Source organism: Fusarium pseudograminearum, chromosome 1 (assembly GCF_000303195.2).
Source record: "Fusarium pseudograminearum CS3096 chromosome 1, whole genome shotgun sequence".
Lineage (NCBI taxonomy): Eukaryota > Fungi > Ascomycota > Sordariomycetes > Hypocreales > Nectriaceae > Fusarium > Fusarium pseudograminearum.
In genome coordinates, this window is record NC_031951.1 from 7,891,543 (window position 1) to 7,907,147 (window position 15,605).

Genomic DNA, 15,605 nt, shown 5'->3' on the forward strand with positions numbered 1-15,605 from the left:
TCAGGGAAACTGATTTTATTATTCAATATCGACTATGTTTCTGTCGTACTGTCTGGTCGCAGAGCATACATCTTCAAAGGAAGCAACTGCCTATTCTTAACAACCGGGAAGCCGCGCTGCATATCAGACTTGATAATCTTGAGCCCAGCTCTCTTGAACAACTGTTGAAACTTTTCATCCTCCCTGCACTCGTTAGCATCTCACCCCTTACTTGATCAGTAGAATTTCTTACCTTGTGACGCTCCCGTCAAGCTCATCAAACTTATCTTGACCCCACGTACTCAAGTTCTCCTTGAAAATGATAATTCCATGTTCCGCATCCAGGACTGATTTACACCTTTCCAAGAACTCTACCACCTCTGCGTCGTTGAGATGGCCGATACACCACTGGATCCAAATCAAGTCGTATGAAGCTCCTTCCGAGGGACGCCATTGTTCCAAGCCGACATTATGGATTTCGCCTACACCTGGTTTTCCCTTTAAAACATCTGTGAATTTGACGACTGGTTCGACAACGTCCACTTGGTCTGCGAGCTTGAGTAAAAGTCCTTCTGTAATTCTACCGATACTAAAGGTAATCATTAGCGACAACACTTGGTTTAACGAATTGGCATTTCTCACCCTGCACCGCCTTCAAGGACCCTTGGTATTCTTTGTCTACCAGTCTTGACACCAATGTTTAGCCTTGCCAAAAAGGTGCGCGAACCTTGTAGATCGATGCGAGAGACGGAGGGCATGATGGACAAAACGCCGCCCAGCATTCCATTGTCGCTAGAATCAACCGTCTCCCAGTACTGTTTGCATTTTTCCGCTTCTATCAAGCTGTCGGGTTGAGGGGTTTGTGAATTCGACATTGTGAGTGTTTGTGTGGTTTATGCTGGAGAGTGAATGTGTGCTGTGAAATTTTATCCACAACGGGAGGTAAAGATAGGCTTTGTTGTTATCCGATGTATTCCCGGTCAGAATGGAGGTGGGAGACAACATCTCGGCGCGTTTGTAATAAAGTTACAAGAAAAAGGATATTAAAACTTATCTTTATGGATTATCTATATAGTCTATGTTATCAGAATTCGATTCTTCCAGTAAAAGTGCCCCTCCTATGACGTGATCGCCTCGTTTGATCTCTGATACGTTGGCATCATGACACCATATGCTCTCTGTAAACTCAGCTGTATTTCTTGAATAAAATTCTAGGACGATAATGTAATAAGAATATCCTATAAGTTTATACATTATGTTATTTAAGAAGATGAACTTGGTTCTATATCATAAGTGTAAGCATTTCCCTAAATTCGAGTGATACCTTTAACGCTTTCTGCATCTTGATCTTCGATCTTCAACATAGAAACATTTAGGCAGACAAAATGGGTGATTCCTCACTGCATACACGCCATATCATGGAACAAGGTGACCAGTTCGGCAAAGCAGTGTCGGTTGTTCATAGTAATTCAACATTCAGTCAAACCGAATATCCAAGTTTTCAGCACAACTCCTTTGTTATGATATTGACAGTGAAGAACAAAATCACGTTTCACCACTAAACAAGTGACAAACACTCTTGTTCATTCATGCACACAGTGAATGCTTTGTCTCCAAATAATAACAGGGAACATTGGCCTTTGTAAAGATCACTGCTTCAAATCCCGTATAAGAAAGGAATCTGCATCTCGGCTCATCTCGTTTCCTCGTCAAACACGAAATCGTCACACAGCAACACAACAACAACAAACACATCACAATCAACAAGCGCATTTTTTTCATCAAAAGAAACATCACATCACACACTCTCACACAAAGACAAAATGCCTTCTCTTTCTTCCGTCGTCCGCATCGCAGCGCTGGCCGCTTCGTATGCTTCCGCCCACGTCATCATGGTCGAGCCTCATCCCTTCAATCTTGACACAGAACCTTTGTACCAAACATGGCCTTTGAGCGCTGACCTTCCCTTCCCCTGCCAAGGCCGCACCCAGCATGCAGAGCAAGTCACCAAAGTCACGGCCGGAAAAACACAAACTGTCAAGTTCTGGGGCAGCGCAGTCCACGGCGGCGGCTCGTGCCAGTTCAGCGTCGCTTACGGAGAAGAAGCCCCCGACGATCCCAAAAAGTGGCACACAATCTACAGCATCATCGGCGGATGTCCCGCTGAAGCAGAGGGAAATATTCCCACCACCGGAAAGGATCCTCACGGACGTGAGAATGGTCCCGAGTGTGGAAACGATACCGGCAAGGAGTGCACCAAGCAGTTCGATATTCCCATCCCCAAGGACATGAAGAACGGACCGGCAATTTTCGCTTGGACGTGGTTCAACAAGATCGGCAATCGCGAGATGTACATGGTCTGTTCACCTATCGAAGTCATCGGAGGAACGGATGACAGCACCTTTGTGGACAGTTTGCCGCCTGTTTTCCGCGCCAATATTCCTGGTGAGTGTACTACTGGTGCGAGCGGGAGTGTCATCAACTTCCCCGAACCGGGTGACTTTGGAAAGGTGATTGAGCAGGGTACTCCTGGCAGTGAGGGAACTTGTGAGAAGGGTGTTGAGCCCAACTTTAAGGATGATGGCGCTGCTCCTGAGAAGCCTGTGCCATCCGCGCCTGTCGCCTCTGGCACTCCTTCATCTACTCAGCCCAGCTCTACTGTGTCGGTTCAACCTTCGGACCCTGCTGTACCCTCAACTCCAGTTTCGTCGATCATCCAGTCTCCCACCCCTTCGAGCTTTGTTACCAGCACCACTGACATTCCGCCTGTGCTACCCACCAGCATTACTGCTCCTATCAACACCACCAACCCTGAGCCTCCTGTCGCCAGTGGTCGACCCTTCTGGGCTGACGACAATTACGAGGCTTGCCCAGCTGAGATTCAGTCAGGAATGCTCTACTGCTTCTCCGAGACTACCTGGGGTATTTGCAACGTGGGTTGGGCTTATGTTTTTGATGTTGCGCCTGGCACCAAGTGCAACAATGGTCTCATCTCCTAGATGAGGGAGGAAAAGGAGTGTAGGGGCGTTTGAGGATGTGGATTTCTAGGTGTTGAAACCTGGATGGAAAAGTTTTGATTTATTTGAAAGGAGTCTGGGGTTTAGGAACAATAGTCTGATCTTAGTTAAAAGCAATGTCATTCATCATTTTATTCTACTTATGCATATTTTGTGTGTCATCCTTATGCGAAAATGATTATGTATCCGAGAAAGGGATTATTGGTAAGAGTAAAGACCCATGCTATATCACTGCCTGTCTAGGGTAAATTCACATGGGTCTCTCCATTAACCCAACTGTTCATCTCTTTGACCGCCATCCAGTAGTAATTGATCAACAAAGCCAAGATGGGGCGGTGTTGAAATGCCCAGCCTGAGTGATCTCGGCATGGAAAGTCAAGTCCCGGCTTGGCAGGGCTAGATGCTTGGTATTGGTGTTGAAGGAAAGATGTTGTGTTGTATAGTGATGTTTCTACAAGTATCTTCTCATGTAAAATATTATTGATATGTAGAGCATATATATCTGTCTATTACTAGAGTTATCGAGTGCATATTCAAGTTAATATCTTAATACTCTCAGAATTAAACCCTTGAAAAAGGTACAAATATAGTTTAGCGTGCTCCTGTCAAAATGTTTGCGTACGTACGCCTCGTCTGTGCATTATTCTTGGCGTCAAGCCGAAATCGCCGTGTTTTTCTTGTCTTGTCTTGTCTTGTCCCTTTAAATTCTTTTAGACCCGAAAATTATCAAGGGCCCACTCTTGCGCCAGCACGTCATTAGCGCTATTCAGGAGAAAAGCGACTTATTTATCCTCCCTATGACTCTTTCTTTTATTTAAACATTGCTGGCATTTCTTCCCATTACTGAGTCTTGTTTTTGCTTTTACAGCCAATTTACATATACGGACTGGAGTTAATCATTGCTCCAATTGGACACATACGATATTCCATTATTGGATAATAACATCTCGGACCTATCATCCGAAAGCTCGGCCAAAATGCCCGACTCCGGAAGCGACAGCCCTGAAGCTGGACCAAAGGGAGGCTCCCCAACTCCAGTGAGGCGATTCACAGCAGATATCGACACACGATGGGGAGACCTCCTACTCCTCGTATGCTTCTTTGTAGCTGGTCTCGTTGACAGTGCTGCCTTCAACATGTATGGCTGTTTCGTCAGTATGCAAACAGGTCAGTCAACACCTTATCAATCCTTGCCTCAATCACTGACATCCCTCAGGAAACACAATCTTTGTCGGCCTGGGTGTCAGTCATCAACCAGAAAACCTCCCTGGAAAAGCTTGGTCACGCTGTTTGGTGGCCATTGTCTGTTTCGGTGTTGGAGCTCTCTTCTTCTCCACCGTCCATCGCCACTTTGGTCCTCAAAAGCGTTGGGTTCTCATGCTATCATTCTTCATCCAAGCTATGCTCACGGGCCTGGTCGCTATCCTTGCTACTACCGGCGCCGTGTGGAACAACCCCCATGGTAGAAGCACCACCCACGAAGGTGATTGGATTATTGAAAGGGTGCAAAACTCCTTCCCAGCATCCGACTACGCTGCCATCGCCATCCTCGCATTCCAGAGTGCTGGCCAAATTGTTGCCAGTCGAGCCCTCAAGTACAACTCTATGCCTACGGTTGTGCTGACGAGTCTGTACTGCGACATGATGAGCGACGCAAAGCTTTTTACTGCGCCCATCACCGACAATGCTGATCGTAACCGAAGGGCTGTTGGAGCCGTTCTTCTGTTCCTTGGTGCTGTTTGTGGTGGTTTCTTGTCCAAGTCTTGGGTCGGTTTTGCTGGTGCCCTTTGGATTGCCGCGTTTCTCAAGTTGTGCATTACTTTCGCTTGGGTACTTTGGAAGGCCAAGCCTGCCAACAAGTAATTTGCTGTTACAGGCTTAGATGGAGTGATAGGGCGATGCAGATGTATTTTGGTGTTGCGCAGGTTGTTTAGAGATATACAATAGAGACTTAGATTCCGTGAATAGTAGACTAATACTTAATATCTATACCCAGCAGGGCTTCATTACCTATCTAATGTTAAATATCCTATCGGAGTTATTATTATATGCCAATCCCTGCCCATTCATATACCCATCAAGGAAACATTCACCTATAAATGTAAACCCCCCTTGAACTTTATCTTCGCGTAACAAAACAGGAACATTGCAACCGTATAATAGACAAATCAAGTCTCCCTTTCTTGCCCTTTCAACTGACATACCAAGATATCTATGACGAGTTACTACCAGACGAAGCGACATTCTTATCACGGTATCGAAAAAGCGACCAAAGAATGTGTAGTGATAATATTCGTCTCGGTTTGGAGCTGGACCTTGGACGTCAATACCAGCGTGTATCATCTCGCGCAACATGCTCTCAAAGCTGCGCCCCTGGATTAAGAGAGACCTTGTCCAAGAAAACCACTCCTTTATTTCCAGCGAAGGCTCGATATTCGTCTCTGTTATGAGTGGCGCAAGTAGCTGCAAGAAATCACGCAAGAACTCAACGGTTGGCATGGGACATCGCATATATCGATCTTTTCGACCCAACACTAGACATCTACACAGGCTCGTTAGGATATCGGTTGGCGAAGAAGAGATACCCATGCCCTTTTCTGGTTCCCATTCAGAACATTGGGCCATTTGAAAGCGGCGAGATCCGGCTAGACCATCAACAGTATCAAGCACGACTCCATGAGCGACCAGTGTCGAACCTTCAAATTTGAAGATAGCTTCCGAGGCCCCAGAGGCTGAATATGCAACCGATGTATCCACCTCAAGGGCTGCCGGAGTCCGCAAGTTTCCAATTTGTGTTCTGGAACTTTGGCTAACCATGAGGGGAACAACAAGAGCCTTATCATTCCGCCAGCTAGGTACCCAAGACGGCCAGGATGAGCATGGACTTTTTTGAGTCGACACGAATGCTATAATATCGAGTGACTTGTAGTGGGTTATAAAAGCTTGCGCAAAACGTAGGCAGACCTCTTCAGTATTGAGGAGATAGTTGACATCCGGAAGCCATTTGTCAGTAGAGAGACCCATCAGACCATACAACCGGTCTCGGTCATCCGTTACATCCATGCACGAAAAATAGTCAGCCAATGCTGCAAGAGTCAGGGTCACATTGACTCCTTCGCTGCTTGTGTACTTGTGCAATCCACGTGCCCTTCGTCTGTTGTTTGCTTTGATGAATCCATGAGTCTCTTTTATGCCGACCGAGGGACACTTGTCCGCGGTACTTATGCTGCGACACATGGCGACCCTACTGACGCTGCGTGTGCCGCACCAAAAAGAAATACTCGCGGGGAGCACGAACTCTTGAACGGTCCAGATCCTTGACCACCACCTGCGAGACAGAAGATTGCCCAGTGCTGCCCATTTAGCACGGTATTCATCAGCCTCTAATATCGCGCGAAGCTTGTCGATGTGATATTTTTCTCTGGACATCTTGTCGAGATGTTTGACGAATTCCATAGCAATATTACTGTCGCTTGATTCTTCTCCAAGCCAGCAAATGACTCGGCTAGCTTGAGAATAAATGTGCTGCATGTGTTGTATTTGCTGGGCCTTCTCTTCAACATCTGATTGATTGATACAGATTGAATCTATCCACCACCACCGATCATCGAGAAGTTGACCCTTTGACTCCAACACATCAATGAATGGACGTAATGTATCGAGAACTGGAAGTTGTTGTTTGTTTATCACCAAGTTCCAGCTTTTCGACAAGACATCTCCATTAGTAGTCCAGGTGTAGCTCAAAGAGTCGTACGCCGGGAGTGGTTGATGAAGAGAGAAAGTTTTGAGAACAGCCGAAACAGATGTCCCATAGTCTACAAACTTCAATAGTCGTAGCTGATGGGGCTTTACAGGCTCGTATGAGTAGAGAGTTGGTGTAGCCATGGTGCAGACGGTGATTAATTCACAGAGCGGGAGACGACGGGACGTCTGCTTTTAAAAACAAGGTACGAATATGATAAAGATGCTGCAGATTACAATTGCAGTGTCACTCGCAAAGTGCAATAAGCTAATGCATGCAAAGATACGGATTGGGGGTTAGACCTGCATTTATGTGTGTATATTGGACCAATGCTGCAAGGTTACTTCTGGTCACGGTATCCGCTTACTGGAAAATAACTCAGCTGTAGCCAGACTTAAGAGAGCCTTGCGAGGCATGATTGGTATGGATAGGCAGACTCCAAGATCGTCACGAGAGGAATGAGTATTCAGGATTCATATGTACCATCTCACCTCTTGTAGCATGTTATGCATCGAGGATGTCAGTTTCAGAACTTTAGGCTCACTTTACTATGGTGATCTCCAACATGTCAAATTAACAATCTGCAATACGTAAAGCAAAACACCAGGCCGTATCAATACATTCGTCCTTTCGACGCCGTAGCAAAAGGTCTGGCTGCTAGCATAGCGACAGATCCTTCTGGCCTGCTGAAGATTGTCCTGGTCGCATCAACCCGTTCCCTAAAGTCAAGCCCACGTGCCAGTACAGCACAGTTTCCCTGTGTAGTGAAGCAGACTTTTGAGATGCGCTTTGTCTTTTGCTCTTTGAGTATTCCCAGAAAGGTTTGGAGAAAGGGCATGGACGTTCTGTCTTCGACCAACTGCAAGCCATCTATCACCCAGATCAGGGGAGAGGGTGCGTGATCGAGCAGTACACGAACAAGATCCAATGCAGCGGCGATACTCTGTTTGCTGCCATCTAGACGATCAAACTTCTCCTGTACTAGCTCCTCTGTAGCCTGGAACTGTGTCGGGAGGAGATGGACCAGCTGATTGACAATACCATATAAAAAGGCAATCAACGAAGCGTCCTTCTGAGTCAGATTCTTCTCCTTTGCGAAAGAATATCGAGGCTGGCAAAAGAACACGATACATGGCAAACGTGCCTCAGTGCTCACTTCGTATATCCTGAGAGCTGTGCGAGAAACGACCGAGTCTTGCTGTGAGGAGGGGATGCCCTGGATCCATATGGTTTTGGATTCCGGGGCATCAATCCATCCTTTTACCCTTAGCAACACCTCGTCGGGGAGAGACTTCACCACTTCGCCTCGTGTAGAGGATGGCATCATCCTGATAAATTCCCGATAAGTACCAAGGTGAGATGTAAATCGCTCCACCTCAAATCTCGAACAGTAATCCAGATCTGAGCCGTGTTAGTTTTGACACCATCCAAATCACTACATCGAAATTACTCACCATCTTCCGAGTCGATACTTTCAACAAGACTATCCTCACTTTCAGATGTCATCGGCTCATCTGATGAGGATGTCTCCACCAAGGCTGCCGGACTAACAGCTTCTTCTACCTCTAATCGGCTTGCCGTATCATCAGAACAGTCTACTGCCTCTCTCACCCTCCCAAGTTTTCCCTCGATAGCTGTCTCCCCATCTCTTCGACTCTGAATACCTACTGAACGTAGTCGATCTTCCAGTTTGGTATCCAGCACTCTCTCGTAAATCTCACGCACTTGGCCATGAGAGATATAATTTGCTTCTCGATCGATGGCGGTGACGATCTTTTGTATTCGATTCAAGAGACTAACTACCGTGTCATCGTAAAAGTTCTTCTTGAAAGCAGCACCTATGCGCTTTCGCTTGCTGGTGAACCATGTGAGAGCGTGACACAGGAGTTCAAATACTTCGCAGTAGAGTTTGATGACGTGCAGGCGCATATCATGACTGTCTGCTCCCTTTGAGATTTTCTTGACGGATCGAAGATGGTCGCTGACATCTGAAAGTGCTTCTGAAAAACCCTCGGCTACCTTTTTGTAGTTCACTGAGACCTGGTTACAACGTCAGTCTATACCTCGACGCTTCGGACACAACAAAGCACCTTCACAACGGATGATACTACTCCAGTGATGAGACTTGTATACTTGTCGCCGTTGGGAATAATGCTGAAGAGATAGGAATACTCGCTCATTGTTTCCGCAAAGTTAAAGAACTTGTCCCGTATAGGTCGGAGTCCTCGAGCTTGCTTATCATGCCATGCTGTCTGAGCTTGATCGATAGCTTGGTAGAGCGTCTGAATTGTCGGTATGGTTTTCATCTGGCCTGGTTGACTACCATCGGGGTAGATCTCGTTAAATCTTTCCCAGAGCTCTAGGATCCTTCGTTGTTGGTTATACAAGGGTCCAAGGTTGGGATCGTCACTAATAGCCATGAGCATAATCTTCACCCGAAGAGCTCTTGTAATACACACATGTTATCCTGCCCTATCCATGTTGTCCATGTTGTTTCAACCAATGTTGTTTCGCAAGTGAGCGAGGCCATTCTGATGCTGATGGCCCTACATACAACCCAGATGTAAGACTCAGAAGTGGGGTTGACGACCCGTCAATATCATAAGATAGAACTAGATCCTGTAACAGGTTTGGTCGCCAGTACCAGATAAAATCGGCCGATAAGCGAGACTGATCCTACCTCGACAGACCGTATGAACAGAAATGAAACATCTTCGGTAAGAATGAAGAATGTCTGGACAAAAGTAAGCGCGACACTGCATCAACTGTGGATGCTGAGCCTATCAGCCTAGACCAAATCCCTGTCAATATCTGTATTTGTGCGCCATTTCCTGCGCTTTGGCGCTTACTGCTTATGCATTGTCATCCTGAACCATCAGGCACAACGACCCCTCAGTCATATTCTATATAACAGCATATCTCATTGTACTACTTTTCAAAACTATAGAGACCGAACGATTCAACAATATACTATGGCAGGAAATGGAGACACTCCTACTACCGACGCCTCGCAAAGCGAGGTAACGAAATCGACTGGGACTTCTGATGTCGAAGAAGGCATCAAAGACGAGTCTAAAAAAGAAGAAACGACTGAAGGTGAAAAGAGAAATAAAAAGCCCACCGAGCTTGAGTTTCACTGGCCTTCCAAAACAAACCTATGGTGTTCCTCCACCGGACGATCGCATGCTCACCTCTGGGACTTTGGCGTTGACATATGTCCACGTTGCCAGCAAGATCTAGAACCGACATCGCCAGTACCAGTAGAGGAAAAGGCCCGTGATGAGAGCAAATCCGCTAAGCCAAAGGCCAAGAGTATTCTCCACGCTGTCGAGTATCGAGACAACGGAAACAATACAATTGGTAGCGAGCCATGGGAGGGCGAGTTCGATCTGGATAGTCTGGGTTTGGCGGATGATCCCGCATTCGAATTAGTCACAGTACTGTTGACTTCGATACAGGCGAATGATGATCGTCGCGATTGGGAAGCTGAGAGGTTGATCGAATCGAACATTTTAAAGAAGCCAAACATGAGAGCAAAGATTGTCTCAAAGCGTTTGACTGTTCACTCAGAACCACTGCTAAAGATCATTCGATGCTACGTCTCCTATTATCCTTCAGCGACGGTGGATTCTTCTGCGTTATGGTTGGAAGAGCCTTTCGCCTTGGTTGCTCATCACCATAAAGAATTGCAGCAGCACATGGACGCAAATAAGGACAAAGTCGTCAATGAAAGCGCCGACACGGAAATTGAAAATATCAAGAAGGACGAAGATGAGGAAGTAACTGGGTTGCGACATCTCGGCTGGCTTTTACACTTTTTCAAGAAGGCTGTTTTGGACGACATGATCAACGAAGAGCAGCGTCACAAAAACGATATGTGTACTTTCCGCATGTTGTGGTTGTTATTCAAGCCGGGGAAGACAGTTTACCATGAGACGGACGGTCATCTAGGAGCATACGTCTTGCAATCTGTTGATACAGACCCTGGCATCTTGTCCATCGTCCCACCTATGCGACCAAAGTCATATACCATCAAGGTTTGGAGCCTTGATTTTGATGGCAAGTACGTCGGTCGAGTGGGAAAGACTATTACAATTGCTCCATTCGAGGGAGAGAGACCGATTAGATCTCTGCAGCTCGTGCCGTGCGATATTATCGATCAAGATGATGGTGGTAAGTGGAGAGAAAAGCTGAGAGACAATGGGAGGAAATGGTATCAGTTGCTTCCTGGTGGACAGGTTCATTACTCTGGACCTGTTCTGGGGATACAAAAACGTCAGGTAAGTTTAACCCTAATTTACCATGATCCCCGGCTGATGGAATAGCTTGACGGCCGTGTCTACATTGACCACGCATCATACATAACCTATCTGAGTGAAAAGCCAATTGAAGAACTCGTACAGGAATATAATTATGACTCGGATAGCAGCTCCGCCTCCTACGACAGCAGAAATCGTAGAAGAAGACGGTTTCCACTACGAATTGGCCCCAAGTTGGGCAATGTTCGAGACATGGGCGGGAAAGGCCTTTCGAAGTGTCAATGCGTAGACTGTCGTGGTCTTCGACCTCATCCACCCTCTGGGTTCCCTTGGCTCGACTATGACATATTAGATCCTGCTATCGAGAAGGATCTTACCATCCCAGGCGCGAAGGAAGGCCCGGGTCATCGATATTTACTTTGTGGGCGACTATTGAGAGGTTTTGACCTCAAGACAAGAACATGGGGTAATAACACAATTCCGCCGTTAGTGTGCGACTACTAACAGCTTTTATAGTCCAACTAGACGTTGCTTACTGCAACCCGCCGCGTGCCAACATAAGGGCTATCGACACACTCGTCATGCCAACTCAGAGAAAGGATATGATCAAAGCACTCATACAAAAGTTTACAACCAACGATCTTGACAAGACACGACAGCAAGCTTGGAGAGCAGATTATATCGAGAATAAGGGTGACGGTAGGATCTTTTTGCTACATGGAAGTCCTGGAGTTGGGAAGACATACGTAAGTGATCTTGGCTGATACTGCAAGTAACTTTACTAACATATTGGTTAAAGACAGCAGGTAAAATGATGAGAAATGTTTAATTGTGTCAATACATGCTGACCAATTATTAGAGTGCATCGCCGAGTACACAGAAAGACCTTTATTGTCTCTGACATGTGGAGATATTGGTACAGACGAAGTCAAGATGGAAGCTCAGCTCTCGAAATGGTTCCAGCTAGCTGAGAAATGGGGTGCTGTCATGTTGATTGACGAAGCAGATGTGTATCTCGAAAGACGACAAGTGACTGACTTGAAGAGGAACAGTCTTGTCGCGGGTAAGTCACCTGCATATTTGCCGATTCACGTCTTAACAATCGTCCAGTTTTCCTCCGATGCATAGAATACTACCGAGGTATTCTCTTCCTAACCACCAACAGAGTAGGTCAGTTCGACGACGCCTTCATCTCTCGAATCCACGTTATCATTCACTACGAGAAGCTCAGCCCTGAGGGCCAGAAGAAAGTCTGGGAGCAGTTCTTCGACAAGCTGGACTATGACCGTGAGGACTTCAAAGTTACCCGTCGCGCCAAGGACTATATACTTGAAGATGGGGCCATCAGTGAGATGGAGTGGAACGGAAGAGAAATTCGAAATGGTGAGTACTATGACTACGATGGAAATGAGAGGTCTAACTTTGTCTAGCTTTCCAAACCGCTGTTGCTCTGGCCGATTACAGGTTCCAGCAGGGCTCTGCGAACCAGAAACAACCGACTCTTGACCAGAGAGACTTTGAGCAGGTTTGTGAGATGATGAGACAGTTTAAGAGTTACCTGGTGAACGTCCATAACATGGACGAAGGGCAACGGGCGTTCAATGCGGGTTCTAGAGCATTGGCCGAGTTTTAGTTTGATCATCAAAACTGCGAAGCAAATGCAAACATGAAGAAATGTTGATAGATGTCCAACTCAAACATTCACATTGTACAAGTATTCTCTGCATGTGCGGTAACTTTTCAAATTAAGATATGTATAAAGTTCGAAACCCGACACCTATATCCAGGTTCAAGTTCAAAAACAATTCTAATAGCGTGGTAAACCCATTGGGGCACAAAATGAGAGGGTATATCCAAGGAGTGATAGTGATTGCTTAACCACTGTAGCCCCAGCGAGGAGCGTTGATAATAATACCACAGATGCAGCCAGAAATAATACCAGCAACAGGAAGGGTAATCATCCAGCCCATGTAGATCCAGGCAACCATGCGCCAGTTAATAGAGCGCCAAGTGCCGGAACAGAGACCAACACCGACGGTGGCACCAGTGATACACTGGGTAGTAGAGACGGGAAGTTCTAAAGGTATTGTTAGTGTCGATGTATGTTGAAGGGTTTCATGGACAAGTTCTTACTAAGACGAGTAGCAAGGATGACTGTGATACAGGCACCAAGCTCCATACTAAACCCTCGAGAAGGAGAGTGAAGGGTCAGGCGGTTACCAAGGTTGCGCATAATGTTGTATCCGTAAGTCCAGATACCAAGAGCAATAGCAGCACCACCAAAGCAACTACTAAATGTCAGCAATATTTCAATTAAAGTACCAGAAGCACTTACAGAATCCAGACAGGTACTTCAGACTTGCTGCCCTCAATGGTACCAGTCCTCCAGATCTGGTAGATAGTAGCATAAGGACCAATGGCGTTGGCAACGTCGTTCGCGCCGTGTGTGAAGGAGGCTGTACAAGCAGTCATAACTTGCATAAACGTATACAGGTACTCGGCACGGTTATCGTAGTGAGCAACGGTGGAGTGGATCTCGTCAAGGTCGCCAGTAAGAATGCTCTTCTTCTTTTGCATGGCGATGATATCTTGGTCAACACCAGAAAGGAAAGCCTTCTTGAGGTACCAGAACAGAACAGCACCGCTTACAAGGCTACCTTCAGGCTTGGGACCGACCAGGCTACGTCGGGGCTTTGCCTCAACGGGCTCAGCAACGTCGTCGGTGCCTTCTGAGGGGGGAGACATGACCTTGTTCTCGGTAGAGCCCTCCTTGCCTTCGTTGCTGGTCTGGTTCTGGGCGCGGACGAACTCGTCACTGCCCTCGCGGCCAGCACGTCGAAGTTCAGAAAGCTCTTCCTTGGTGAGATGTCCCTCGTAGAAATCCTTGATACCGCCTTCGGCGCCCTCAGGCTGGGCAGGGGGGGCAGGACGCCTGAGAAGAAGAGGGCCCTGGGCGATGTGCCACCAGCGAAGCTGCCAGTCGTCGCAGATGACAATACGGTAGAGCCAGGGGACGAGGAAGATGGAAACAATAAGACCCCAAGCAGCACCGACACCAATAATCATGCCAACAGTCTCGGCGTCAGTGAAGTCGATTTTGATACTACCACCCTTCCAGACGATAAGCATGGTGAGGAGAGAAGCAGTGATTCCGAAGTAGATGGGAGTAAGGAAGAGACCCTTCCAGACGGGCTGGCTTCGAAGCATGACACCATACTTGGTGATGAGGAAGACGATAGCGGCAAAGGCACCGGACAAACCAGGGGCAATGATCCAAGCGAGGAAAACAGAGATGACACCAGAGCTAATACCCTTGTCTAGCTCGGCCCAGTGAATTCCTTCGGCACCGACAAGAGCAACACCCATACCAATGACACCGCCCATGATGGAGTGTGTAGTGGAGACAGGAAGACCAATGCGAGTGGCGAAAGTGAGGTAGATGGAAGAGGCGGCGATGGCGCACATCATACCGAGCATGAGAAGGGCAGGGTCGGATTCGAACTGGTCCAGGTCGACGACCTTGGTACGGATGGTATCAGCGACACGAGCACCAACACCGACGGATCCGGCAAATTCGAGGATGGAACCGAGAGTCATTGCTTGAATGTAACCAATGGATCGGGATGATACCGACGTAGCCCACGAGTTGGCGACATCGTTGGCACCTATAGAGCGTCAGTAGGGTGCTATGATAGATCGAGTCAAGACGAGAGCAGTACCAATGTTCCAGGCATCGAGGAAAGAAAAGATGGTGCCGAGGGCAAAGATGTAATCGTACTGATGAAGAACCATGATCAAAAGCTAGCCGAAGAAATCGGACTTTTTTATTCCTTTTCTGGAAAGAAGGGATGAAGAGGAAGTAGCTGATGCACAGAAACCACAAAACGGAATTCCAGAACAGCCAGACCCCGACTCCTTATATTCATTCACTCATCCTCCAAGTGAAAAGGTGTGGGACGAGCAAGACTTGGCGAACAAGCTTATAATTATGGTTATGGGGCCAGACGCACGTCCTCGGTGACCGGAAGGAGTCGAGAGGCAATTCCATGTCGGCCAATGATTGAGACAGATATGTGATGCCGACACAAGGTCTGTCTTGGCAGATTAATCGAAGAGTGATGTTGAGCTGAATAGTGCTTCTTGGCAGCGACGGGGGTGGTTGCTCTCGTGCTTTGGTTCTTGATGTTCGTTGGACCGGTAGTCATCTTGGCAGAAGGAATACTTTTGCTAGAAGAGGGTGATGTTCGGTCTTTTTTCAAGGGGAATTTGACATGTGAGATGGAAGTGTCGAGAGTTGTATGTTGATGAGTTGGAGATGAGTTGAGGTTCAGGCGAATGGACTTTGAAGTTATGACCAGACAGTGACAATGTACATCCAAATAGACATCAATCAGACTAGGTCAAAATAGAGTATTTCCCTGTAGACAGCTTATCGCTGACACTCTCCATTAGACGGTGAGAGACAACCAGGTCCCACGAGACTCTACCCTTATTTCATCCACCGTCCAACCCAAACGGGCAAGACACCACGGTGGCTCGACCAAGACTACTGTCACCCCCCAGTTTAGCAGTCCCAGAGTTATGGGAATAAGCTTTGAACCAGTTCCT

At 47.0% G+C, this 15,605-nt stretch overlaps 7 protein-coding genes across 7 annotated transcripts, besides 1 other annotated feature; 3 read left to right on the plus strand and 4 right to left on the minus strand.

Annotated features, from left to right (window-relative positions):
- Positions 1–32: 32 nt before the first annotated feature.
- On the minus strand, positions 33–854 carry FPSE_01986 (uncharacterized protein; the record flags this gene model as incomplete). The annotated part of the gene is made up of 3 exons (XM_009255105.1): positions 33–183; positions 233–568; positions 622–854. The coding sequence occupies 3 exons, from the start codon at positions 852–854 to the stop codon at positions 33–35; spliced, it is 720 nt and encodes a 239-aa protein (XP_009253380.1).
- A 948-nt stretch (positions 855–1,802) lies between these two features.
- On the plus strand, positions 1,803–2,978 carry FPSE_01985 (uncharacterized protein; the record flags this gene model as incomplete). Its single annotated transcript, XM_009255104.1, has 1 exon — positions 1,803–2,978. The coding sequence occupies one exon, from the start codon at positions 1,803–1,805 to the stop codon at positions 2,976–2,978; it is 1,176 nt and encodes a 391-aa protein (XP_009253379.1).
- A 693-nt stretch (positions 2,979–3,671) lies between these two features.
- Positions 3,672–3,693: a microsatellite.
- Positions 3,694–3,973: 280 nt separating this feature from the next.
- FPSE_01984 (uncharacterized protein) lies at positions 3,974–4,859 on the plus strand (the record flags this gene model as incomplete). Its single annotated transcript, XM_009255103.1, has 2 exons — positions 3,974–4,163; positions 4,213–4,859. 2 exons carry the CDS (start codon positions 3,974–3,976, stop codon positions 4,857–4,859), a joined length of 837 nt encoding a protein of 278 aa, XP_009253378.1.
- A 143-nt stretch (positions 4,860–5,002) lies between these two features.
- On the minus strand, positions 5,003–6,881 carry FPSE_01983 (uncharacterized protein; the record flags this gene model as incomplete). The annotated part of the gene is made up of 2 exons (XM_009255102.1): positions 5,003–5,010; positions 5,201–6,881. The coding sequence occupies 2 exons, from the start codon at positions 6,879–6,881 to the stop codon at positions 5,003–5,005; spliced, it is 1,689 nt and encodes a 562-aa protein (XP_009253377.1).
- Positions 6,882–7,351: 470 nt separating this feature from the next.
- Positions 7,352–9,164, minus strand: FPSE_01982 (uncharacterized protein; the record flags this gene model as incomplete). Its single annotated transcript, XM_009255101.1, has 3 exons — positions 7,352–8,139; positions 8,193–8,757; positions 8,802–9,164. 3 exons carry the CDS (start codon positions 9,162–9,164, stop codon positions 7,352–7,354), a joined length of 1,716 nt encoding a protein of 571 aa, XP_009253376.1.
- Positions 9,165–9,710: 546 nt separating this feature from the next.
- FPSE_01981 (uncharacterized protein) lies at positions 9,711–12,630 on the plus strand (the record flags this gene model as incomplete). Its single annotated transcript, XM_009255100.1, has 7 exons — positions 9,711–11,018; positions 11,064–11,463; positions 11,514–11,743; positions 11,797–11,803; positions 11,857–12,060; positions 12,108–12,380; positions 12,428–12,630. 7 exons carry the CDS (start codon positions 9,711–9,713, stop codon positions 12,628–12,630), a joined length of 2,625 nt encoding a protein of 874 aa, XP_009253375.1.
- Positions 12,631–12,871: 241 nt separating this feature from the next.
- Positions 12,872–14,789, minus strand: FPSE_01980 (uncharacterized protein; the record flags this gene model as incomplete). Its single annotated transcript, XM_009255099.1, has 4 exons — positions 12,872–13,074; positions 13,131–13,285; positions 13,333–14,662; positions 14,717–14,789. 4 exons carry the CDS (start codon positions 14,787–14,789, stop codon positions 12,872–12,874), a joined length of 1,761 nt encoding a protein of 586 aa, XP_009253374.1.
- Positions 14,790–15,605: the final 816 nt, after the last annotated feature.